Genomic DNA, 27,954 nt, shown 5'->3' on the forward strand with positions numbered 1-27,954 from the left:
CTTTGTTTTCGTCGTACTCGCTCGTACCCCCTGCTAATCTTAATTCATTCGATATCAGTAAGTTGCGTCGTTGTGTTATTTTTAATCGTAGAAATAATCCTGGGAGAAGATAAGCCAAATGCCAATATAAGTGTGTTTACAACTGCCTGGTTTGTATCCATTCGTAGAACAGAATATTGTCGAGACACGTTGCACAACGTAGGTTTAGAAACATACTCATATTTACCTGTTTTGTTCTCTACAACGAATTTATTTATTCGTTAATATTCAGATGATGTTAATATTCAGATTCGTTATTATTCGTAATAGTTCAGATGATTTTATTTCGTTAATATTCAGATGATGCAGAGACTTTGCGAAGCAGATTAGGGTTTTTGAAAATTTTATTATAAAATTTGTCACATTCCAGATTGAAGTTTTGTTTCACAATTTTCGTAGCTATTGGGGATCCAACATTGAATCCGTTGTTCACATAATGTTCATCGTATAAAAAAAATTAAATCATTGTACTCAATAAAAAGACGGGACAATAAAAAATGGTCGAAAATACGGTACTGCCACGTTAAAAACGGTACGTTCGGTCAGCCTATTTATAGAACCCAATTATGGCAAACAACACTTTGAACCGTCTGCAAATTACTATAATTAGTTCGTGATTCCAGCCATTCATTAAACTTGACCGACCGACGACGTAAATCATAGAGGAAGTTGGTCCTGACCTGACCTCCTTAATTTCAACGGCCACTGAGCACATAAAATTCTTTTTTTTTGCATCCTCGGCATGGAAATGTATAATTTTACCTTTTTGACGTTTCATAAGGCCGTAGAAACCAGGCAATGAATCGACTTAACTTCAGAGAACATGTTCCTCACATGAGGAATAACACATATTTGCTCCTATATTGCCACCAATTTTTTCAGCATTTTACCCCGGCATTTTACTCTGTTTGCCGCTGCCTTGTAAATTCACTTTTTGCGTCTTTGCAAAAATCAAAACAATATTCCTAACGCAACGAAAAAAAATTGTTTTTTTTATATAGAGTATCAAAGAAAAAATTAAACATTTGAATTTTTCATCAAATACACCATTCATTTTATTGAATAAACTGTATGATCCTACACAGTAGATCCTAAATAGTACGTTTATGAAGAGAAACTCATCAACATGTTGCATCTTCTAAGAGCACAAGGCAGACAATCGGATATCCCCGTCCGGGATATCTTAGGTAGCCGTGATCCTGATCTTCTGCTTCATCTATACCTGTTCCTCTGAAACGCCGATGTCAACGTTTAATGATGTTTCCTTCGTTGTGTCCCCGTTTCATATCCCTCCTATCCGATCGATAAACTTTTACTTAGTCGCGGCAATACATACACACACTCTTTACAGATGCACGGGCCGAAGGTTGTGCAGTCCACTGATCATTCAACAAGAGCCAAAGGTTGTACCGCTCATGACAACTCTACACGAACTGATGATTGCGCCGGCTAGTGACCATTCTATCCTGGATTCCTCGAGTCGAGAAAGACGCACCACGCTAGATATGAGGTACAGACTAGGGTGGCGTTGCTGATTAATGGTCAGCTGCATCCCAATAGGAAGTATCCCGTGTCGGGCACACGTACAGAGCATTGGAGACAACAACATACCAATTACGAAAACACTTGTAATACTAACCTCGAGCCAACCGCGAGTAATCGGTTACATATTACTAACATAGATAATAAGAAAAATTGTATTGAACTCCCGGCCCCGTGAGGCTAACGCCATATGAGCCTTTATAAAAATATATATTTTGGAAAAAAAAACATGTTGCATTTTCAACGATTTTAAACAGAATTTTCTGCAGGCGCTATTAATATCATATATTTTTAGCAGCCAAAAAAATTAGAGTATTACGAGACTTTTATAAGTTTTTGGTTAAGTAAAATATTGAAATAATATTCCAAGTACAGCGAAAAAATATTTTTCCTGGGTGACAATATAGTTGCCACGGCCTTAGAAAGGGTTAACTATAATTTGTACAGGTTGGTCATGAGGGGAAGTAGGGAGAACAGACGGCAAATCAAAAGTACCTCCTTCGACACACAAGCAAAAGGTGATCAAAAGCGTGTAATAGCACTACCACATACATTCCACCGGCAGTACACGCCGCCCGATGAGGCAGTCCATGTTGTTTTGTCTCTACACTTCGCTGACGATCGAAGCTTGTTCTGACTTTTCCGAAGGACCACGGCGTGCATTCGCCGTGAAGCACCACAGAGTTTGTCCAATTTTCACTCTCAGTGGCACACAGAGAATTTCCAACCGCTAAACACACAATTAGCCGCACGAAAACACAACACGAGACTGGCAAAAGGACGACAGGATCACACACGTTCGTTGCTTGTTTGTCGATCGGTGACTCACAACATAACGGAGGATGGAAAATACGTTCGACGCCCTGTTGACCAGATTGGATTCCACTGCTGCTGCTTCACTGGGACCAGGGTTCGAAATCTTCGAAGGTGAAAAATGAGGACTGACTCTACTCTCAGCAGCTTCGCTTCGACTAGAACTGCTTCGGCAGTCGCCATCAACAAAAAGTGACTTGACTAGAAAATGAATTGACTAGCGTTGACTAGCGAGGATGACTGGTGAACTAGTCCAGTCAGTGGTTATTTAAACTGACTCGACTAATGAATACAAATCTGCCTCTTCATTCAACTGACTTCAATCCACACTTCCATTTCCCCCTAACACTAATTCATACCCGCGTACGTAATCTTATTTTTACGTCCATATAAAGAGGAACGAAAACATGATTTCTGATGCAAAAAAAGAAGTTACTCCATCAATGGACGGTTATTGTTTACCCATCGTGAACTCAAACCAACGAACTTAGACATTTATCAAGTATGCTATAAAGGTCCTCGCGTTAGTATTAGTTAGTATTAGGCGGCCAAAACTCCGCACACACACACTGCACGTTATTTTATACGTGTGAGTAATTTTCGTGTACGATACAAAAGAATCTAGCTCACCTGTAGCGTATGTCAAACCACGTTGAACTCAAACAATGATGCATGCACATGTACATGGGAGAGAGAAAGAGAGGAACGAATTCGTTTTGGGGGAAGTCACTTCAAAATTCAATGAGGATAATTTGACTGGGAAGAATGAAATGATCGAGTCGAGTCGGTAGAGGGAGATAGCCGGTCGGGTGGTTGTATTAGTAAATAAATATATCGCGAAACTATGTGTAAATCTGACATTATATGCGAGTGGCACGGCATTTACACCAAACTGCGACTCAATATGCGCACCGCCACGCTTCGTTTGTGGTACGTATGAGTCGTGTTTGTCGTCTCGTGTTAGCTTACGAGCGCTATACGCTTCTCAATTTGCGCCTAGCCTGATTGTTCAGTCGTTTTGGCGGAGAAACCGTGTGAAGATGCCAAAAGTCATTACTAACTGACTATGGATATAGTCAGTCAGTTAGTCAGCTGACTATCCTCAGTTGACTATGACTATGCAGAGCCCTGACTAGGGCACTTCTACAATGAAAGGCTGTTTTAAATTTTGATGCACTTATATTTTCGATGTTGCACATCTAATGGTTACTAACAGAATGAAGGACAAAACTTAAAGCTACACTTCTCGCATGCTATGTGCGATTGCGATTGCGATTGCATCGCTGAGTGCACGCCGATTGCACACCGATTGCACGCCGATTGCACACCGATTGTACGCTGATTGATTGATTGCCAGAGAGGTTTGCCGCTGTACAACATTCGAAGAATAGGAAACTCGGGAGAAAATGATGAGCATCTGAATTCGACGGAGGGACGAACGACTGGATTGTTTGTTGAACGGATTGTTGAGGTAAACCACTACAAGAACGTTGAACAAGCTGGCTATTACGAAGAATTGATTGGCGTTGCTGATTGTGGACGACATCTAGAGTCAGAGACATCGGGTCTTCCCGGCGAGTTCAGGCTCATTACTAAGTTTGTCTTGTTCATTACTAATCCCGAATCTTCACCGCAGTTTTTCACATTCTCAGTCAACCACTGGTCGACCTTGGACATATTTTATTCGATGTTATCAGCCTCAGAAGATGTCTTTTTTCTTAACCTTTTATAAGGTCGTGGAAACTAGGCAAGGAATCGACACAAACTTCAGAAAAAACATAATCCTTACATGAGGAAGAACCCATATTTACCTTTGACAAGAAATAAAATATTGAAACAGTTTAAAAAATTGATGGCAATAAAGTTGCCACTGCCCGTTAACCCAGAAAACACTGTTTTCCGCTGCCTTGTAAGTTCGCTTTAGTGCGCCTTTGGTTATGCAAAAATAAAACAATTTTCTAGTGTAGCAAACAATTTCTTATATAGAGTTTCAAAAAAAAAAAGAGTTTTTCATCAAATACACCATTTATTTTATTGAAAAAATTGCATGATCATACAAAGTAGATCTTAAATAGAACGCTTACAACTTGTTGCATTTTCAACGAATTTATGGGGGTAGTACACTATGAACACCATAAAAAGTATGGGATTTTCTTCAACGTGTAAAAAAGTTTTATTAGGTATATATTACCTAACAAACAAAAGAAATTGGTGTCAAATGGACTGTTCCCTGAATAGTCGCAACGGGTTTGTTGAACCCTTGCAGCCAAAACCTTGTAAACTGCTGGGGGTTTTACAAGTTTTCCTAGTGGACCGATTTTAATCAAACTTTTTTTACGTATCTTGGATATATTTCCTGTCATCGTACGTACGATTTTTTTTCGAAATAAATGTTGATTTTTGACGAAATGGCGACTTTTGTTGTGAAAAAAAATGCGTTTTTGCTTCAAAAACCGAGACAAAAACATTTACCAAATTTAATTTTTCAAAAAAAAACCCTACGTACGAAACGACATAGGAAATTTAGTGGAGAATCTGGGAAAAAAAATCATCAAAATCGGATAGACCGATCCGAAGGTAAAACTTCCACCAGTTTGCAAAACAGGGTTTCGAGAAAAACACGTTCTAATTTTTCGATACATTTACTTCGTTTTTTTTCCATTGTACCGTTTTTTCTCATATTCCGGACACTTAAGTTTTGATGGCCATTAAACAGTGTGTCATTACTCAAAATGGTGCTTTTTCGCGAAATTAATTTGATTTTTGGATACAATAGAGCCTTCTTTTTTATTTGACTACAATAACATTGATTTACAAATACATATTCAAGGTGAAAAACTAAAACTATGTTTAATCACTTTTGTCTCAAATTCCGAACACCATTTTCGTTCATATTCCGAACACTTTTGAACCGCAAAAATGCAATTTTTTGATCGATATATCAAATTAAAGTCAATTAGCTAGTCTTCTCTGGAAAAATGTTATGCTCGCAAAAGAATTGGATTTTACTTTTGTAATTATTGATTGTATTTGTTTCTTATAGTTTACATGGTTTCGAGACCAAGGGTGCTATATCGGTATAGATACCTGTAAATGATGTTTAAATGAAGTCTATAACCCAAAGAATGTCAGGGTTTTAAATATTAAATTATTTATAACATTAAACTTCAGTAAATTCATATTTAAAAATGAAGGGTTCGCAATTCGAATCATGCGTAGAAACTTGATTCATATTCCGAACACTAATTTTAATGAAGATTTCTGCATAAAATATCATTTTATTTCATCCACTTATTGTAGATTCTTGCCATTTCTAGCACTTTACATGAAACTGAAAAATGAACGATGCTTGTTTTTTACAGAATTCGTTAATGCAAACATTTTATCATTGGTTTTGACTAGGGATTGCTTTACCGTTCAAAAATTTCAATAACCGGTTATTCGGATAATGAAAATTTCATTACCTGTAAAACCGGTAAAGTACCTGTAAAAAACATACTTTAAAACAAACCATTTTCCTGTAGAAACGGCTTTTGTTTATAATGATTAGTTTACAAAAAACATTTTGCAAGTTTTTGCTGGTTAAAGTAATATTTAAGGACACAGAGAACGTTAACTTTGTCGAAGATCGAATCTCATTAACAAACTTTCCAGAAGAGGAAAACGCCCGTTTAGAGTCCAATTATGTTGGGTAGAAGAGTATCGAATACCATTGTCATGTAATTTGCTTCTGGTGCCCTCTGTACGAAAACTCTTGTCCGAGGGTTTTCATCAATCCTATTATAGACGTTGTGCTTGGGCTGGACGTTGATACCTTTGATTGTTGCAATCGTCGTTCAAGTTTGATGCTCCTTGATGCACAACTGTTCTGCAGGTTTCCCATCGTCCAGTGGATTGTTTTCATTCTCTTGTCCAGCTACTGAATCAATATCATCATCGTCAAAGTTGATCAAGTCAAGAACAATTTCAAATGCCTGCTTGATCAATGCAGTCCGCAATGTTCGATAGAAAACCTAATTGTGTCACGACCACGAGCAGAATGATCATTTATATACGGGAACAAATCTGCATAAACGAAACGTCCTCCTGCGATCCTTACAATCAGGTCTTCAAGCAGCTGCTTCGAAATTTTTGGTTACTCCGATAGCTGTTCTAGCATAAAGTGCAATCTGACGTCAGCTTCAAAAAGGGTGCATTTCTTCCGCAATAGCAGTTCAACGGCGTCCTGAACTGGTTCGAAGCCATCAACCAATTCCTTTATCGCTGTCAGTTCTTCATCGCTGAAGCTTATCTTGTGTTTCGTTTTCAGATCTAGCAGCGATTTCTGAGCTGAAGTTCGGAGGTTGTAGAATCGGCGCAACGCTACCAGTTGTGTTTTTTCGACCTTAATTGGTCGGGGCTCTGCCAAAATGAACCAATCGCCAAAAACATTATTTTTAAAATTTCAATTTGAAGTTTGGGCTCCCACCAATTGACTGTGTCGGATCAAATCTATCATTTTATCGCTCACGTGTTATAAACAGGATGTCAAACATAATACTCCCTTTCATGTTTTAGAAATATGAAAAAAAACAAAATTATGTTTCTGCTAGACACGCAAAACTTCGTTTTCTTTGCAGCCAGAGCGAACCAAGTCCATGCTAGCTATTAACATAATATCATTACATAACACATTAGTATTTTGTAACGGCTCTTGACTAATTTAATTAATGGTATATATATTGACTCACTTTTGCTGTTTATGACAAAATCATATTTTAATAAATGATAATTAATTGGTTTAAGAATGCATTACACTTGGTTCGTTGAGGTTGAACGGAATTTTGAAAAAGACAGATCAGCGTTTTTAAGGCGCGTCCACATTATGCCGAATGATGCCGATCGGTCTGTACCAGGCGGCATATTCGGTTCGTTATGTAATGTGGACGCCCCATAGGATGCACGAAGCCGTCACGAACACACGAAGTATAATGTCGTCACCGTTAATTTACTTCGTTTTGTTTTGGTTCGACTTTCTCGAACCGGACCCACTTATTTCGGGTTGGGTTCGGTTTGATTCGAGTCGGTTTTCGGCACGTCGGCAAGCCCGGGCGGTACGTCCACATTTAGTCGGCTTTACCGGACGGCCAAGGCCAATTGGCGTAATGTGGACGCGTCTTTACACTTCATTACAACCCGTAGGCTGTCTTAAGACGCGTCCACATTACGCCAATCGGCCTTGGCCGTCCGGTAAAGCCCACTAAATGTGGACGTACCGCCCGGGCTTGCCGACGTGCCAAAAACCGACTCGAATCAAACCGAACCCAACCCGAAACAAGTGGGTCCGGTTCGAGAGAGTCGAACCAAAACGAAACGAAGTAAATTAGCGTTGACGACATTGTGCTTCGTGTGTTCGTGACGGTTTCGTGCACCCGATGGGGCGTCCACATTACATAACGAACCGAATATGCCGCCTGGTACAGGCCGATCGGCATCGTTCGGCATAATGTAAACGCGTCTTTACTTATCAGATCCTGACAAAATTTGATTTCAGGAGCTGTCCGAAACACAAAAATCTGTTGAAGATTCGGATCTGCCTCCTTGGAGAAAATGATCACTATCGTTCGATGCCATATTGTAGGTTCATGATTCGCTTTGGTTGAATGATATATTTAATTTTTTACAGTCTGCTACACAGAATTTTTGTTTTGGAGCTGTTGTCAATTATCCGAACGACATGGTCATTTTACAGTCGATAGATTATTATTTTCTGTATCCAATGGTGTAAGTAAATCTAAAAAATGACGCTTGGTTCGTTTTGGTAGAACCCCGACCAATTGATTCTCGAGCAATATTTTGAAGCGGCATAAGGGCAAATATTATTTATGGTGTAAAAATAAAAATTACCGTAATTACCGCTTATTGATTGTAAAATTACCGGTAACTCGGTAATAGAAAATTATCCAGTATTACCGGTAAAACCGGTAACGATAAAATTCTGTGAATGATGTTGAAAAGAAGGCTATAATCCAAAAAAATTTCAGGGTTTTGATTATTCAATTATTTATAACATTGAAGTTGAATAAATCTACATTTGAGAAACTTGACGTAGAAACTTGATTCATATTCCGAACACTAATTTTAATGAAGTTTTCTGCAGAAAATATCATTTTATTTCATCCATTTATTGTAGGTTCATACATTCTCTAGCACTTAACATTAAAACGACAAAAAAAATAGTTGAAACAACTACAAAAACTGAAAAATGAACGATGCTTGTTTTTTACGGAATTTGCTAACGCAAACATTTTATCATTGGTTTTGACTGTCACTTTTTTGCCAATGTCTATTATTATAAACAGAGATCGAAATCCTCGCTCGGATGCACGATAAATATTCAGTCAATCAATCTAGTTTTCGATGAACCGTGTATTATTGATATTTTCGTCTCTTCCTTTTCACAGAAAATTCTTTTTCAGAGAGAAATGTGGATGTGGAAATCTTTATCTTGGAAGTTCAACGAGAATGCTTTTTCGTCTCTCATTTGGTACTGAAAATATGGAGCGAAAAATCATAGCTAGCTTTACAAACGTTAGTCTGTTAGGATATCGTCCAAACGATCTACATTTGGAAAGCATCTGAATTGTACAAATATTAATCCATCTCATGTTCACTTCACGATTAAACCCAACATTTCCGCATATTTTCATGCAACGTTTTCAGCTGTACTGAGAAAGTGAAAAACCATTATCGGCATCAAGGAGTCACTGAAAACGAAACCATTTTTCGGCAATCATAACTCGATGAAAAATATGAATTTCTCGCGAGAATTTAAGTGAGTGTATATAGTAATGCTTCGAAATCCGGACGCTTAAGCGCTTACGAATATAACTTCAACTACTAAAAAATATTGACATATCATAGCATGAAAAATTAGCGTTCCTATAGAAAAAGAAGGCCTTCATATAAGTTATGAACCACAGAATTCCACAAAATCATGTTATATTTGTTCAAAATTTGAAATTTTCTTCATCGTGTCGTGATTTTAAATCCGGACACTTTTTAAATCATGCTTTGAAATCCAGACACTTTTGTTTTTAATCCGGACACTTGTTTTCTTTGCAATTCTTTGAGAGAAATTATTTATTAATTCTTGTAGAACTTATTAACGGGTGCGTCATAAGTAGCGGGACTAAATGGAAACACGTTTGGTATAATTTTTGATTATTAATTCAATTATTTATTGTATTTTTTTACATCAGTGCTGAAAGATGGCCACTACAAGATAGCGCCATATATATATATATATATATATATATATATATATATATATATATATATATATATATATATATATATATATATATATATATATATATATATATATATATATATATATATATATATATATATATATATATATATATATATATATATATATATATATATATATATATATATTAGGCTGTCAAAAAAGTCCTGTGGTATTTTTTTTTGAATTTTCATTTGTTCATAAAATTAGTTACAATCATCTGTTTTAATTCAAATATGCGCCGTTTTGTTCGATAACTTGTTCACAACGAGATGCCAACTTCGTAATACCCCTGTTATAGAAGCTCGCTTCCTTATTGGCAAAAAACTCGGATAGCCAATTTTCACAGGCCTCTTTTGTGGCTAACTTCTGACTACCTAGCTCGTTCGCCATGGACAAAAACAAGTGGTAGTCACTTGGTGCAAGGTCCGGACTATACGGCGGATGCAAAAGAACCTCCCATCCGAGCTCCCGGAGCTTCTGGCGCGTCACCAAAGAAGTGTGTGGCCTGGAGTTGTCCTGATGGAAGACAATGCGGCCTCTGTTTATCAAAGATGGCTTCTTCTTCATGAGTGCTACCTTCAAGCGGTCCAGTTGTTGGCAGTACAGGACCGAATTGAGCGTTTGGCCATAGAGAAGCAGCTCATAATAGATTATTCCTTGACAATCCCACCAAACACACAGCAGAACTTTCCTGGCCGTTAATGAGGGCTTGGCCACCGTCTGAGCCGCTTCAGCGGGCTTCGACCACGACCGTTTGCACTTCACGTTGTCGTAAGTGACCCACTTTTCATCGTCAGTCATCATCCGCCTCAGAAACGGGTCGATTTTGTTGCGATTCAGCAGCGATTCACATGCGTCGATACGGTCAAAGATGTTTTTTTGCGTCAACGTGTGTGGCACCCATACATCGAGCTTCTTTGTGATTCCAAGCTTCTTCAAATGGTTAATAACGGTTTGATGACTTATCCCCAGCTCTTGGCCGATGCTACGGCTGCTACTATGCCGGTCTTTCTTGGCTAATTCAGCGATTTTGTCGCAATTTTCGACGACAGGCCTTCCGGAGCGTGGCGCATCTTCGACGACCTCTACACCAGAACGAAAACGTTGAAACCATCGTTGTGCGGTGGAAATGGAAACTGTATCGGGTCCATATACTGCACAAATTTTATTGGCAGCTTGAGATGAATTTTTGCCTTTGTCATAGTAGTACTGTCGGATTTTCTCTTTATTTTGCTCCATATTTGCAACACTATAACTCACGAACGACTTAACCAAACAAAACACTGTCAAGGACTATATTATATCGCGCAAAAATACCTTTCCAACAAGCTATAGTATGACTCGATACAATGAATACAACTAGAACTACGCGCTTACAACGACACCTCGCGGAAATACCGCAGGACTTTTTTGACAGCCTAATATATTTCTCAAAATCCTATCAATATGGGTATCAAATGGAAGGGCTTGATAAGTAGAATACAATTATTGATCAAAAATGTTAATCCAAGATGGCGGCCGCTACAAAATGGCGGATTGCATATTCCCTCAGAACCCCATCAATATAGGTATCAAATAAAAAGGCTTGGCTAGCAGAAGACACTTATTGATGGAAATTGTACCGCTACAAAATGGTGGATTACATATTTACTCAAAACAAACCCCATCAATGCCCTAGATTAATTGACATTAATAGTATTGACACAATAGTAACTATCAGTCACATTAATTCAACATGCAAAAAATGTCATGGTTTAGGCATGATATTAAATGTAATGAAAAAGTGTCCGGATTCAGAAGCATCACTGTAACACTCTCTCGCCTCCTATATTCTCAGCTATTTTTCCTTGTGGGTGAAAACGGATGTTTTTCGTCTCAAATCGGCGAGCATTTCGATCTCTTATTATAAATTATAGACTGTATTGATACCTGTAAATGATGTCAAAATGAAGCCTATACCTTAAAGAATGTCTGTGTTTTCATTATTCAATTATTTATAACATAAAGTTTAGTAAATTTCCATTAAAAAATGAAGTGTTCGGAATTTTAGACTGTTCGGAGTATGAGACAAAACGGTATCTTCAGTCTGCAATCCCTGGACCATAAAACTGTCCTACAACGCTTAAAAGGTGATTTTCCTGTCACTTTTTTGTTCCAAATTGGACTTGCGGGCTTCTCTAGCTGCTTCTGACATTCGCATCTCTGCTCGTTCGATTTGTTCCTTATCCGATTTTCCACAGAAATTGTTACACTTCGATCCACTAATTGTAACATCGGAACGGAGCATCGGACAAACTTGGGATAGAAACTACAGTAAAGAAAACACCCCAGAGAACATTTTAACACAATAAGAACAGCTCGTTTTGGGGCAAATTTGTTTGCTTCATTTGTTCGGATTCTACGAATGAGATCGTTTCCTTCGGTGTGGATGGGACGAAGGCGATCCATCGGTAGGCCTTGTTAGATTCATGGCAGACCGAGAATTTACCCATCAAGTGTAAAAAAACACGGGTTATTTCGTGATCCATCCGTAATAGACGGAACGCGAAACACGAGAAAACTCGTGAGCGGTCCGAAATATGTTAAGCCAGAATTTTTATTTTTTCAAGTTTTTATATTGTACTACCTCCTTAAACCTTCAACCGGTGCTCTCCTATCAATATGGGTATCAAATGGAAGGACTTAATAAGTAGAATACAATTATTGATGAAAAATGTAAATCCAAGATGGCGGCCGCTACAAAATGGCGGATTGCATACTCCCTCAGAACCCCATCAATATGGGTATCAAATGAAAGGGCTTGGCTAGTAGAACACAGTTATTGATGGAAATTGTAAATACAAGATGGCGGCCGCTAGAAGCATCACTGTAACATTCTCTCGCCTCGTATATTCTCAGCTATTTTTCATTGTGGGTGAAAACGGATGTTTTTCGTCTTAAATCGGCGAGCATTCCGATCTCTGATTATAAATTATAGGCTGTATTGATACCTGTAAATGATGTCAAAATGAAACCTATACCTTAAAGAATGTCTGTGTTTTCATTATTCAATTATTTATAACATAAAGTTTAGTAAATTTCCATTAAAAAATGAAGTGTTCGGAATTTTACACTGTTCGGAATTTTAGACTGTTCGGAATATGATACAAAACGGTATCTTCAGTCTGCAATCTCTGGACCATAAAACTGTCCTACAACTCTTAAAAGGTGATTTTCCTGTCGCTTTTTTGTTCCAAATTGGACTTGCGGGCCTCTCTAGCTGCTTCTGACATTCGCATCTCTGCTCGTTCGACTTGTTCCTTATCCGATTTTCCACAGAAATTGTTACACTTCGATCCACTAATTGTAACATCGGAACGGAGCATCGGACAAACTTGGGATAAAAACTACAGTAAAGAAAACACCCCAGAGAACATTTTAACACAATAAGAACCGCACGTTTTGGGGCAAATTGGTTTGCTTCATTTGTTCGGATTCTACAAATGAGATCGTTTCTTTCGGTGTGGATGGGACGAAGGCGATCCATCGGTAGGCCTTGTTAGATTCATGGCAGACCGAGAATTTACCCATCAAGTGTAGAAAACACGGGTTATTTCGTGATCCAATAGACGGAACGCGAAACACGAGAAAGCTCGTGAGCGGTCCGAAATGTGTTAAGCCAGAATTTTTATTTTTTCAAGTTTTTATATTGTACTCCCTCCCTAAACCTTCAACCGGTGCTCTAAAATCGCGGTTTTTCTACATAAAAATTACTCCCAAATTAATATCGTACGTTTTTAGCAGCCTTAAAAAATTGGAGTATGTCTAGATACCTTTAAAGGTAGTGGTTAAAAAAAATAATGAAATAATCGTTCGAAGCTATTTGAATTGAAGATCTATCAAGAAAGAGAACCAGGATCAGCTATTCATATACACATAACCCGACACTCTAAACATTTCTACATATTTCCAAGATCTGTCATGTTTCTTCGATTTCAAATCGTAACAGAACCTCTCTTTCACTGTACATGAATCATTCTACAGTATCTGTTGATCATTTTTCGATTAAAACTTGAATTTTGATCGAATACAAAAATTGATACTTTTAGGTAAATTAAATAGGAGTACGGTAAGAATTACACCATGACACCTTCTGAGAAACGAATGAATGAAAATGCGAACTAAAGCTGTTCACTGTTGGCTCATTGAACCTCTTAGCTCTCGCTGCTGACGTAGTCCAAGATTCGCGGAACGAATGGCTCGGATTCCGGTGTAGGAATATCTGCCAGCAATTATATTTTTTGACGTAGGACTACGTCTAACCGGAAGATATAGGGGGTGAAATGAAAATCTAGGCACTGAACAAGTAGGAAAAAATGCAAGATTTGGAACGCTTATAACTCGAGCATTTCTCAATACATCGCAAAGGTTTTTGCATCAATTGATAGGAAATATATCTACGCATCTATCATAACGAATAACATTTCATTTTTCTTGAGATAAATAATTGAATAATTGTGAAATATCAATCATTGTCCAAATGTACTATGTGCCCATTTTTGATTGGTCCATTTTGTGCTCCTCAAATCGTACCGACCAAAACGGGCAACCAGAGCAGCAGCGAAATACAAAGAAGCCCTATTGGAAAGGAAAAAGAAAAAAATATGAACGAAACATTGGTCGCAGTCTCACACATGTGTAATTCTCGAGCCAGCCAGTCAGCTTAAAAATCCCCGCTTCGCTGCCGTAACGATCATTCTTTGTGTGGACACCGACTGGACAACATCGTTGCTGGACGAGCTGGACGGCGAGGGATCGAGTGCCTTTCTCAAGGCAAGAGGGTGGAGGTGATAGCGCTGGAGTAAAGTAGAGTAGAGTTTTCAAAGGGCCTTTTCAAGGCTAGAGACGAATGAACTGAAAAAGTTTAAAGTCTCTATAATACAACACCTTCCTTCCTTCCGTAACGATCATTCTCATCCAAACCGTACACCACATCGTTTCGCATCACATTAGATCAACAAACCAAAACAAGCAGCCATGGTTGGACATGGCAAAGGAGGAAAAGTGAAGGGAAAGACAAAATCCCGCTCGAACCGTGCTGGTCTGGAGTTTTGCGCAAGAGTAGCTAGGCCGAGCGCGTTAGTACCAATGCACCAGTCCACCTAGCATGCGATATATAGTTTCGGCCGCCGAAGTTATCGAGTTAGCTGGCAAAGCTGCTCGCGACGATAAGAAAACCCGCATTCAGAACAGACCACAATCGGTTCCGTGGACACCAAGACAACAACAGGCAATTGCAGCGAGTGGCGAGTGGCAAACGCAATCGCAAAACGGCAGCAGGTAGTAGAAGAAAAACGTTTGTTCTTTATACAAACTGCTTTGGTGGCAAATCCAGAACAAGGCAGCATCGAGGGCGTTCGAAATGTTTTTTTTTCAAAACCACGAGTACTAAGTTTTCTAAATTGGAACCATTCCATAAAACACGGCGCTTATCAGGGCCATTAAACCTTTCAAAAAAGAGTTTACGAAATACTGTTCAATGCATTCTAAAATATTATCCAAAATAATAATAAAACACAAATTGATTTTTTCATAATTTGTTTGCCAAGATATGATGAGTATGAGAATTTGGCAATTGTGCTGAGCTTATTGATGGTTGGGGACTTTCTCGATTATTCAATTTTCACCAATTAAATTTGCTCCAGATTGAAAGTACAGTAATTTACATTTAGTTCGACATTTAGCTAATTGGACGGACCTGTAATGCGACATATTTAGTTGGACATTTTTGTAGACATAGAGTTCGGGGTCCAAATTATGATCCAACATGTCGCAAGCTGGATGGGAAGATATTTTCCAACTGTGAAAGCTGTACCACTCACTGTCATCGCAAATGTTCAATTACAGGTTAAAATCGCCTCCAATGCGACACTGAGCGGTGCTTCGGCACGTCGCGTTAAATGTAATTTACTGTACAACATGTCACAAGCAGGATGGGAAGAAATTTTCCAACTGTGAAAGCTGTGGCGAGTGGCAAACGCAATCGCTAAACAGGAAGATTTAGCCGAACAAGATGGGGATATCCAGTGATAACAAAACAATAAACTCTTTAGATTAAAGATAATTTTGTGATCCTGAAAAGGACCCTTTTTAGCCTGCATGTGAATCCAACGAGCGAACAAATCGTAATGAATGTATTTTTCTTTCTTTCTTTCTTTGTTTTTAAGAGGCTTTAAACTTTGCAGTTCATTCGCCTCTAGCCCAGTGAAGAGCCACAATAAAACCAGCCCAGAGGGGACTGGCGAAAGGGAAACCAACAAAATCACTCATCAGACCTGTCCGCTCGACTCTCGGTTAAAGAAGAAGGTAGGAAGGGATCCTATGCTTCATAAGATATTTAATATATGCTGTAAAGAAAAGTAAAAATTTACTGATCCGAGGACCAAAGCAGTAACGAAGCACAAGTGACCCAGCGAAAGGCGTGTTCCAAAGCCAAAAAACAAAAAGGCCCTTCTCAGGAGGATAGGAAGGAAAGGAGTGGAAAGGATTTGGGTGGGATTAGTGGAGTGGGAGGGGGTGGGAGTGGTATGGGAAGGAAAGAGGGGAATGTATTTTTTTGCCTTCGCTGCCTTTTAACGCTCATTCGTTCGTCTCGTTGGACTCGCCCAGGCATCCCAAAAGTACTGCATTTTCATAACAGTCGGTATGAAATTGAATCGACAGTCTCTGTGAGCGCGCTACACTCGTATACAAGCGACAGAGCATGAATGCATAAAGTAATACTATACAGCAACAGTCGGTGTTTCGTCGAATTCATCTAATTTGTCGTGCCTGACCGTAGTGAGCCGGAGAGACTGTTCGTTTCCGATTTTTTCGTGTCTGCTATTCCGTTCGCTCTGTCGCCGTAACAGTCGCTGACGAAGCGATGAATCTCATCGGTTTACCCGGGTTACTGTCACACGTGACTGTCGCCAGAAAAATGTCGTAATGCTAGCCTGTATCTTATGCGTTTGTGCTTCTTCACCAGTACGCTTTGAGATGTGTATCGGCCATATGGCTGTGATCACTAGTTGCGTGCACACATAGGAAGCCGAGTTAATTTCATATCGACTGTAATAAGAATGCTTTACTGTTCGGATGCCTGAATCCAGATACACAAATGATCAACAATTCATATGAGAAAAACACGCACAGCTTAATAATTCTAGGCGAGAGTTTCTTCGATAATATATTGGTGACGTCGGAAATACTCAGTGTTGGGAGTGTTTAGATTTATCCTCCAAGTTGGAAACTAATGCAGCGCGAACTCGATTATATACAGTCTCCGATTTATTTTCACTGTATATAATAAAGGGTGTGTCACATCCAATTGCATCACGGAAAAAACGCTGTAGAAATTTAATTTTTAGGAATTATATCTTCAGCTTTCGCTTATAATCAGATAAGAGTGTATAGATCACGTTGGCCATGCTTCACTGTCAATTTTTCGTAAATTTGGAAAAATGTCGTCGAACGAAAAAGAGCGTCGTGAATTAATCCTGTGCACTCATTTCGAGAATCCGGAGTTGTCACATCGGGACATCGGTAAGATGCTGGGAATCGTCCAATCCACGGTCAGCAGAGTACTAAAACGATACTTCGAGAACCTAACCATCGACCGGAAGGTGAAGAACGGCAAAAATGGATGCTCCGTCAGTGAAAAAGATCACAAGCGCGTAGTTAAGCAGTTTAGATGTGATCCGAGAAGTTCGGTCCAGGATGTCGCCAATAAGCTGAATTTGTCAAGTTCATTCGTCCAGCGGACCAAGCAGCGGGAGGGGCTGCGTACATACAAGGTTCAGAAGGCTCCTAACCGCGACGAATAGCAAAACATGGTGGGGAAGACGCGAGCCCGGAAGCTGTACACCGAAATGCTGACGAAGCCGCATTGCCTGGTAATGGACGACGAAACCTACGTCAAAGCGGACTTTCGTCAGCTGCCGGGCCTGTTGTTCTTCTCCGCAGAGGACAAATTCAGCGTTCCGGAGGAGATTCGCAAGCAGAAACTATCCAAGTTTGCCGAAAAGTACATGGTGTGGCAAGCGATCTGCTCTTGCGAAAAGCGGAGCGCCCCCTTCGTGATGACCGGCACGGTAAACGGGCAGGTTTACCTTAAGGAGTGCCTACAGAAGCGCTTACTACCAATATTGAAGCAGCACGAGGGCCCGACCATCTTCTGGCCGGATCTCGCTTCGTGCCACTATTCAAAGGACGTGTTGGAGTGGTACGAAGCCAACGGGGTCACCTTCGTGCCAAAGGAAATAAACCCGCCCAACGCGCCGGAGCTTCGCCCAATAGAGAAATATTGGGCGATTATGAAGCAGGCCCTCCGGAAGAACCCAAAAGTTGTCAAATCGGAGGCGGACTTCAAGAGAAAATGAATTTCTGTTCAAAAAAAAAACTACAACCTGACGTTGTACAGAACCTTATGGACGGGGTAAAGAGGAAGGTGCGAGCATACGGGCTTGGGTTCGAAGTATGAATAAAAAGAAAATGCCAAAAGTTGTTTAATAGTTTTTATTTTACTGTCTAAAATTTTCAAAAGGATCGGTCTACTGGGCGAATTTCTACAGCGTTTTTTCCGTGATGCAATTTGATGTGACACACCCTTTAGAATCCTGTATAGGATCGAGTCAAAAAAATGTTTTCTTTAATTTGTTTTTCATGCATATAATTTTTGATTATTGAATGTAAAAGAAGAATTTAATATATTTTCCCAGAATCTCTCAGGAGGTGATAGATGATCATATTTCATGGAAAAAAACCCTCCTACGCATATGTTCGAATTTTAACAATGACAGAGTTATAGAACTAAACTGGCTCTACACTAAAAAGTACGCTACGTGAGCCAATTATGTTGCTTTCATTTGAAAGATATATTTTTTTTAAATCTTTAAAACATTTTCTTGCTAGTTGTACGTTTTTCTCATAATCCAGTGGACCGATATGGCTGATTTTTTTAGCATGTAAAAATCTTATTATCTGAATTGTTACGTAGCGGTTTTTGAAAATTATGAAAATTGCCAAAATGTCGGCCATTTGAATAATAATAAAAAATTCAACAAAAATCGTAAGGCCGTGGTTATCAGAGAAGTTATCAATGATGATAATCGATCAAAGCAGATAGGTCCTTTTCGTAGGTCAGAATTCATTTTTGCATGCTGAAAAAAAACTTCTGCTAAATTGGTCCACTAGATTCTGAGATAAACGTACCACCAGCTGAAAAAATGCTCTTAAAGATTCGTACAGCCATGTTACTCTTGAGATAACCCATAGTTTTTACTGCAGATTTTCAACGAAATGAAATATCGAAGAATCCTTCCGGTACAACATTGCATAAAAACCATTTTTTCGATTTACCAGAGTTGATTCCCCCATTAAACAGATTCCCGAAAAAATCGCAAATGAAACAAGTATAACGAAAATTTTCGCACGTAGAAGATTTCATGGAAATAAATTTGTACATAAAAAAGGCAATGTTTTTTTTATTAACTTCACACTTTCAAAAATAGCTGAATGTTCACATCAAAATATCTCTATATGTGGAAAATTCTTCAGATCATGATATAATTATAGTTTTGAATGTCAATGAATCATATATTTCAAAGCAAGAATCAACCAGGCAAACCTAATTCACCAGGTAAAAGTATACCGTCGTATTCTGAAATACAATCGAGTTAGAATTACCCGAACGGATTGCAATTTTGCATTCTGTAATCCGTTCGACGACTCAAGTTCAATCGAGCTATGCATCCTAGCCACACTCTACCGTATCAAACATGTGTTCTATGTAACAGAGTAATAAAATCTTGCATGAACAACATATATATTAATGTTCTGCAGTTCTGTAGTTCCGTGAAAAGCATTAAATACATTTGCAAGTCCGTGAATGAGGGCAGTAAGGTGGCTGTATTTCAATTATCTAAATGGCAGCATAACGTTTACCGGGTCAGTTAGTAATAATGATACTAAAATTTTTTTGATAATATTAAGATTACGCGCTAAACATATTTTATTCATAAATAAAATAAAATCTCCTTCATGTCCAAACCTACATTGCTAAGTGCGCAACACTTCCCCCAGCCGCATTCTAATCTGGCCCTACAGTTGCATTCGCGTAACTTTCAATCACATGACTTCCACCCACGACACTTCTCCACGCACCTCTTTCAACAGATTCTCTTCTGTTGCTCACACTATTTCCCCCGAAAACTTCTCTACATAGAATAGCTGCGTCATCAACAAATTAAATTTTCCCATATCGGAATATGCTGCAGAATTCGCCAGTTATTAATTGTTATTAATTCTTCGCTGCACAGCAGGTTAATCTCTTTAGTTTGCGAAAATGAAATGAAATAAAATGACGTTGTACTGGAAAAATACATACTAAGACACCCGACATCATCAGCACGAGGGAAAAAATCATCAACGACGGTAGCAACGTATAACTATTGCATTCAGAATCTACAAAAACATCACTAATGAGCAAGCGGGTCTGTCGCAGACGAAAGACCAAAATACTCTCACATGGGAATGTATTCGTGTACAGTACACGACAGTAACAATATATGTCGCATAACATTTCCACTGTGTGACTGTAGTAAAAATTCAATCGCGTGACTGTCACGGGACAATGGTGGCGACAGTCATGAGATTACTGTCGTGATGCAGTACATTTGGTACCCCTGGACTCGCCCCTTTGGCTGAGTCTGCCGATTTGTCTCTATCCTGTGAGCGTGTACCGCTAAAGTACAAAATGCGCGGATACGCTGAAAAATATATCATTCTCTTTCAAACCGTAAATCAGTGTGGTTGAATGGCATCGTTTCACATCACATCGCATCAACGGATTTATAGAATTTCGAATTTCGGCCGCCGGAGTGCTCGAGATGGCTTGCAAAGCTGCTCACGACAATAAGAAAACCCGCCTACAGAACAGAGTATATTCGGTTCGGGGGCAACAACTAGTTTCAGCGAGTGGCAAACGCAATCGCAAAACGGCAGCAGGTAGAAGAAGAAAAAAGTTTGTTTATACTGACTGTTTTGGTGGCAAAACCAGCCACCGTAAAACACGGCGCTTTTCAGGGCCATGAAACCTTTCAAAGAAGAGTTATTAAAAGTTTTTCACAATACCAATGCATTCTAAAGTGACATAATATGATATATAATATGAACTGATTTATTTTGTTCATATTATATATCATATTATATATTTGTTTATTTTGTTCCTTCAGAAAAATATCAAGAAGCAACTATAAGATAGTGAGAAAAAATTGAGAATGTTTGTAAAAAAAAACGTAAAAAAACAACATCAAAGGTTCTTTTCAGAACCTTCAACATGTTTATAAAGAGTAAACAATAAACTAATCCATTTTTCAGTTTGAAAGGTAGGTATTCACGTAGGAGAAGAAAATAAAACAATATATTTAAAATATATATTTAGCAAAAGCTGTCCCCTTTGTATAGTCCTACGTCACTCCGGTTATGTCCCCGACATTACCCACTCGTCTTTTTTATTGAAGGTGTTTCACGTTGTTTTTTTTTGCCAATTCGAAGGCCATACGACGGATATTGGTAATAAGGATCTTATGGCAATTGTACCCAAGATCGAGCAGATGATGGACAAACTTCTGCTCCAGAGTCCGGATGTCTGGAGTAGATAGTGTGGAACCCAGATTGGGTGAGCGTCCACCGAAGATGTAGTCGATGAGCCACTTTTGTTTGCATGCCCTCCTCAACGTTGGTTCTGGCAGTTTTCAGTTGAATGATTGATTGATTGATATTGAACTGAAAACTGCCAGAACCAACGTTGAGGAGGGCATGCAAACAAAAGTGACTCATTGACCACATCTTCGGTGCATGCTCACCCAATCTGGGTTTAAAACTATCTAGCAGTTTTCAGTTAAATGATTGATTGATTGATATTCAACTGAAAACTGCCAGAACCAACGTTTAGTAGGGTGTGCTAACAAAAGTGGCTCATCGACCACGCCGTTTTGTCTTCCTTCATGTTTGGAATTCGAGTCGTCTACAAAAAATAAGGACGCATTTTATCTGTCAGTAAAACATAAACCCTGATTGAAAGTGTTGGTTTTACCCCGAAGAGACTCAAAATTGCAAAACAAAGTTTTTGTGCATCTATAAACAACAACCACCTGCTGTATCGCAGAATACACTGAACAATGATCGAATATAAATTAGACTCACAAAAAGTATCGAATTTCACAAAATTTTCCGACTGAAACACTCAAATTCCACTAGTGAAATTCTACACGGATTGTGTCCTGTTTGATGACCGGTTTTGTTTTGTTGCTTGTTTTGACAGCAAAGCAACTTGAGCAGCTGTAGGGTGATCCGAAACGTAACGAAATGACAAGTGTGTATAGGGGACATCGGAAAGTTTGCCAAAAAATTCTTCTAACTGGAAAAATCTGGGGGTGTCGGTTTTACCCACAGTGTTGGTTTTACCCACAGTGTTGGTTTTACCCTGATTTCCCCTACACGGTTATTGAGTGTTAGCTGATATTTTCTTCGAGTGTGATCCATTCGTGGTTATGGATCTGCCCGGAACTCGATGGACAAACTATCGTATTCAGAACTGACTAATTTAAAGTGACCAGATGGTCAGAGGTCTAACGCGGGACACAAAAAACAAAACGTTTTGTATATACGTTACGTGAACATAAACCATAGTTTAGAGAGTCTCATTTATTCGTGAAACTCTTAACATGTGATCTTGCAATTAAACCTGATCTGTATTATTTCTCAGAAGTATCTGCACTCAGTTGCGATTTTTCGGTGGTTTGGATTTTGCTTACGCCTGAAAATCACTCATTCAGTCAGAGCATTTAAGTCTGGCAAGCACGACTCAAATTCTACAATTTTCTCCCAATTATCGAATGGAATGCTCGAAAATTCCAATCCTTTTTTCATCAATTTTAGCGTTAACGTATGTAATAAAAAAATGGACTAATTTCGGATGGCGATGAAAAAAACTACAAAAGATAATAAAATCCAGAGAAAGAAGTGAAAATCTTTTTTTTTTTTACTGGTAAAAACTTCTTTTCGTGCTCATAATGAAAGCCAAGACGTACTTGATGCTTGAATTCAACGAATGGCTGCGGACCGAATACTTCACGTTCCCTAGGTTAGCGATGGCGACGAATGTATCACCCACATCAAGTTCTCGAAGAAGGTCATTCTCTAACAAACGAGAAGAGAATGTCCAAGCCGCTCTTCTTTCGAGTCATATGGTGAACTGGGAGATATACAGTACGAAGTGCTTGCCGGAAGTTGCGAAGGTGATGTGGTCTTCATGCCGAACCTGGGATCTGCCATTTATGCCAAAAGATCACTGGCGGATGGATCGGCTGGAGATAAACATTGTCGCGAAGACCGCCAACCTTCCCAACATCCCCCAGCTGCGACCGATAGAAAACTTTTGAGCGAATGGCCAAAATGGAGATAGCCGACCACCAAAGCCACGAAAAGGTTAAAGAACACGCCGACATACATCTTTTCATCGGCCACGGTTGAGGTTCCGGCCAACTTCCGTAAGGCCGCCAAGCGCTTCATTTACGATACTTCATCAAACAACCCTGCCTCTTCCTGTCCCGTATACACTAGTTCTTCCGACTTATTGAACACGTTAAGCCCTGAACGAGATAGGGGACCAAAGATGAACTTTTCGTCTGACTCACGTTGGTCCCTTCGGATCAATAGGGGACTTTTATCAAAATCATTTTCTAATTTTGTTGCTGTCGTTTCCATTTGACACTCTCTAAACAAAAAGTCCACTGTCGGTCCGATGAAACCAGTTCAACGTATTAATCTTTTGATGCATTGGAAGCTCTCTTGGACAATCTGCCAGAGTTTTTTGTAAGGTTCATGCATTTAATAAAATCAACATGATCAAATTGTAAGATTGATCTATATTGATATCGCGGGACATTTTAGTTTCTTTTGCCAAATGCGGGACTGTCCTGCGTAACGCGGGACGTCTGGTCAGTTTAGAGATATTAGTCTCAGAACACTGGAAGCACATGTAGATAATCGCCGATGGGATTAAATATTAAAAAAATGCAAATTAAGTTCTAGGGATATACGAACATAAGTATATACATATACATAAGTGCTACAATCTACAATGAAATTGTCCTCAATACCGATAAAAAACGAAAACGAATTCCAAATATGGTCGTCCGTTGTTAAATCTTGGATAATTGAAATATGTCAGTGGTGAATAAATAAATAAGGGTAAGCATTGTGCTTCCGCGGGCTTCCTTCTCTATTCGTTTACCTTGTTTACCGAACATTGTATGCCATCGCGGAGAAGAATCGTCGCGATCAATATGAATAAAGCGAAATTATTCAACCGCTGAGAGGGAATCCCGGATGAAAGCAAATTACCAGCGAAGCTGAAAAATCATCTAATGGAACGATTATAAACATACATATTACCACAGCGATAGTGAACCTGTGTTTCTGAAGCTAGAAAATTGCAATCTCGAGTGCACACTAAAAAAATGGAACATGACATTGGTACCGTTCCATATCAAATATCAGATTGTGAAGAATTAAAGATGTGTTACAGAACGCGGGGACCGTATTTTTCGGTGTACAGAAGTACTTTTCCCACAGCATCACTCGATTTGGAATGCGTGTAACCGCAGAAAGTATAAAGTAGTCGCGATTAAAAACTGGATTCAGAATATCCGTGAATACAAGTCTTAACAGTGGTGTTGACCGAATATGTAAGTTCAGTAGACAACATTAGGTTTACTTATTTCGTTAGCTATTGATCAAAGCGTGGTTACCAAAATTGTTACCGTTGTATGGGCATCTAGGGTACTTGTGATTCAAGTAATTTTTCCCGTAACGTGCTGCGTGAAAGAATGAATGATTGTCGTGATTAACAATAAAGAAGGGTGATGTTTTGCGAAATTAAAGTGCTGAAAAATGAGGTCAAAGTAATTGTGGATGGAAAAGTGCTTAAGTTCTATGTAATGTCACATAGGAAGTACAGAGACAACGCAACCCTATGCCCAATTTCGACTGTTGTGCCATAAAACAAAGATGCTGTGAAAAAATCTGATATTGAAATATTTTAAGCATACTATGTGAAATATATATGTATAATATGAGTGATTCAGACATTAATTCAATTTCAATGTATTTATTATTGCACAAAAAAAGTCGATTGTTCAATTACCTAGTATGGTCATAGGTCCTGTCAGTGAAATGCGAAAAATGCGATGTCCCTCCTTCACTTTCACCAAATATTTCGGTATTTGCTTGGTTTTCCAGCAACGATGAAGTTCGGTCTGTACGAGGTAACTGTCGCCACTCAAACTGAACGATTCATGCTTCGTACTCTACAACGGTACATAGAAACAGCTGATGTGAAAGATATATCGAGGGAAGGGAGTACGAGGCCGGTACGGCTGAACAATGTCATCCATGTCGTACGTGAACGCGTTCGGCACAATGCTCTTCGCAAACGGAAGCGTCTAGCACTCGAAATTAACGCTCCCAAGCTCAGCATAGTGCGTATTTTGCGTGTATTTAGATGATGTGTGAGCCATTTATTGACGCCACGATTGAAACTAGGCAAAAAACGGTTCAGAAACATGGTTATCAGGAAGCCTACCAGGAGCGAGCAAGAAGGCAGACCAACAACTTCCACTTGCAACAATCCGTGCAGCGATTGACGATTGGCTGAAGTGTTAATTTAAGATACATTTTTCATTGAATAACAAAACAGCTTTTTATCCCATTTTATTCTAGAGATAGGAATTTTTAAAGGTCTGATAAAACGTATGACTATATTAGGTATATTTGTTTAAATTTTGGCCGAATATAACCAAACAAGTGTATTAAATGTTACGAATTTAACCGTGGGCACAGAACATTCAGCAGCTAGTTTTAGCAACTTTAAGGTTTTTGGTCTCCATTATCGATTAAATTCATTTACATTCGTTAATCACCAATCATTAAACCCAAACAATTTGAATTGCAGATTAGATGAAGCTCAACTTTCAGCTGCGTAAACATCAAGTTTGATTTTCAACTCAATATAAAAGGAATTAGCAGATGCTGTCCTTCTCAACTATCTGACAAAACATTGCTGAAATGGGTAAGTTCTCATTTGTACTGCTGATAATAGGAACACTATTACTCGCTGCCAAAGCGCAGCGCAATAGGTGCAACTCTCCAACGACTGCATCCGGATGGAAGGCCCCAAAAGGTAGGAAAATATTTGCTTTTCTAGTAGAAAAGTTATAATTAACATATTTCCTTGATCAGGGCCGTACTGTAAAGATCAACTAATTTTCGAGGACAATTTCAAAAAGCTAGACCGAACCGTTTGGGAGCACGAAAACACTGTCGGAGGTGGAGGTGTGAGTATTTCAAGTTGCACCAATCAACAATTATAACCAGAATCTTATATTGGATCTTTGACTCATAGAACAACGAGTTTCAATGGTACTCGGGAAACAGCCGCAATTCGTACGTGAAAGATGGCCGCTTCTACATCAAACCCACATTGACAGCTGATGAGTTCGGGGAAGAATTCCTCTCCTCTGGTGTCATCAACTTGAACAGGGGTCCCAAAGATCAGAGGTAAATAAACGTGCCCCCGCCGTTGAATCTATCCTAACAATTCTCTATTGAAAGGTGCACTGATGCTCCAGGTTGGGCAGAACAAATCAACGGCTGCCAACGAACGGGTTCTGCCGCCAATATATTAAATCCGATTCGTAGTGCGCGTGTCCGCACGGTGAACTCATTCGCCTTCAAGTACGGCAAAGTAGAAATCAAAGCTAAACTACCTTCCGGCGATTGGATCTGGCCTGCCTTATGGATGCTGCCGAAGGGCGATCCCTATGGAACCTGGCCAAAGTCCGGCGAGATAGATATTATGGAATCACGTGGCAATCAGCATCTCACTCAAAACAATGAAAACATAGGAGCGAAGAAAATATCTTCTTGTCTACATTTCGGGCCAAGTTCTGACTATCGAAACTCGGAATGCGGTAGCTCAACAGGATCCACGTTCACATCCGGCTTCAATCGATATCAGCTTAACTGGACTCCGAAAATAATTCAGTTTGGACTCAACGATAAGATTTTCCGCACCGTTACGCCGTATGAAGGTTTCTGGAAATTGGGTGGATTCAACTATAATCCTTGGCCTCAGGGCTCTAAAATGGCCCCATTCGATAGGGAATTCTTCCTGATTATGAACGTGGCGGTCGGAGGTAACTTTTTCCCCGATAACGCCGTGAATCCACAGCGGAAACCGTGGAGGCAGAACTCGGCTAGTCCGATGACTGAATTCTATAGGGCCAAGAATCAGTGGTTTAGTACATGGGGCAGGGGCGATGATTCTGCCCTACAGGTGGATTATGTTAAGGTTTGGGCAGCGTAAGCCCTATTATGTAATGTAAATACGTTCTTGAAAAATTATATAGCTGGGATATGTAGAATAAAAAGGTTATTGAGCAACCGACCCAATTCATCATGGTTACATTTTCACTGCCAGTTGACGATGGTATTACGACACTGCAGGCACTTTTCAATATCTCTTGCATAGAAGTTTTGTAAAATTTGCTCAAACATGTGTCCGGGGGAACCCGGACACATGCTCGACTTAATGCCGAATCTTCGTAAAAAAAATCATTTTTCCCGCAATGCAAGTTATATACAATAATCGTTCGCTAACTGGCCTGCTTTTAACTGGGCGAACGTTAACTAGTCCTGGGACCAGTTAAAAAGCAAAATTTTGTAAATTATCGACGCATCCGAATGTTATTTGAAATGTTATGAAAATAGACATTATTTTCGCATGACAAAAACATTGACAGAAAAATAATTTCATCAAATCATATTCATACTTGTTGTCGCACTCAATGCGAAACATCCATTGGAATCCTTTTGTTTATCCAATTTCATTGTCAACGCGAATCAAACAATTCATTGAAGCTCCCTTCGATTTTACTTCACGTTTTATATGCCGGACCAGTTATAACGCGAATGTCGAGAACTGTTCTTCCCTTTTTGCCCAGTTAGCGAATGTTTACTGTATCACATTCTTCGATAGAGGTGGCAGATCTCGAGATTGTTATAGGGTGTTTCATTATATCTGATCACGATTTCAAATGAACGATATAAACGTAAATTAATAGATGAACATATTTTTTTTCACTTCTAATCCGGCTTCACTTTCACTTCTTTTGTGGTTCAAC

At 39.2% G+C, this 27,954-nt stretch overlaps 2 protein-coding genes across 3 annotated transcripts in view; one reads left to right on the forward strand and one right to left on the reverse strand.

The window, feature by feature from the left end:
* The window catches only part of LOC129767891 (lipoprotein lipase-like), a 46,455-nt gene that overhangs the window by 11,875 nt on the left and 6,626 nt on the right, over positions 1-27,954 (reverse strand). The window lies entirely within an intron of this gene.
* On the forward strand, positions 24,313-27,223 carry LOC129767888 (beta-1,3-glucan-binding protein-like). Of its 2 annotated transcripts, none has more exons than XM_055769140.1 (5): positions 24,313-24,459; positions 25,725-25,952; positions 26,012-26,106; positions 26,175-26,329; positions 26,384-27,223. In XM_055769140.1, the coding sequence occupies exons 2-5, from the start codon at positions 25,838-25,840 to the stop codon at positions 27,135-27,137; spliced, it is 1,119 nt and encodes a 372-aa protein (XP_055625115.1). In that variant the 5' UTR covers positions 24,313-24,459; positions 25,725-25,837; the 3' UTR covers positions 27,138-27,223. The 2 variants fall into 2 exon arrangements, with proteins under 2 accessions (XP_055625115.1, XP_055625116.1); XM_055769141.1 differs by having other exon boundaries at positions 24,369-24,459; positions 25,748-25,952.

Source organism: Toxorhynchites rutilus, chromosome 2, assembly GCF_029784135.1.
Source record: "Toxorhynchites rutilus septentrionalis strain SRP chromosome 2, ASM2978413v1, whole genome shotgun sequence".
NCBI lineage: Eukaryota > Metazoa > Arthropoda > Insecta > Diptera > Culicidae > Toxorhynchites > Toxorhynchites rutilus.

Bases quoted from the DNA above. Each gene is read 5' to 3' on its own strand.
- LOC129767888 (XM_055769140.1), top strand. From the start codon at position 25,838: ATGGGTAAGTTCTCATTTGTACTGCTGATAATAGGAACACTATTACTC. The intron at 25,953-26,011 runs GTAGGAAAATAT...TTCCTTGATCAG, and splicing joins CGGATGGAAGGCCCCAAAAG to GGCCGTACTGTAAAGATCAA. The intron at 26,107-26,174 runs GTGAGTATTTCA...TTTGACTCATAG, and splicing joins ACACTGTCGGAGGTGGAGGT to AACAACGAGTTTCAATGGTA.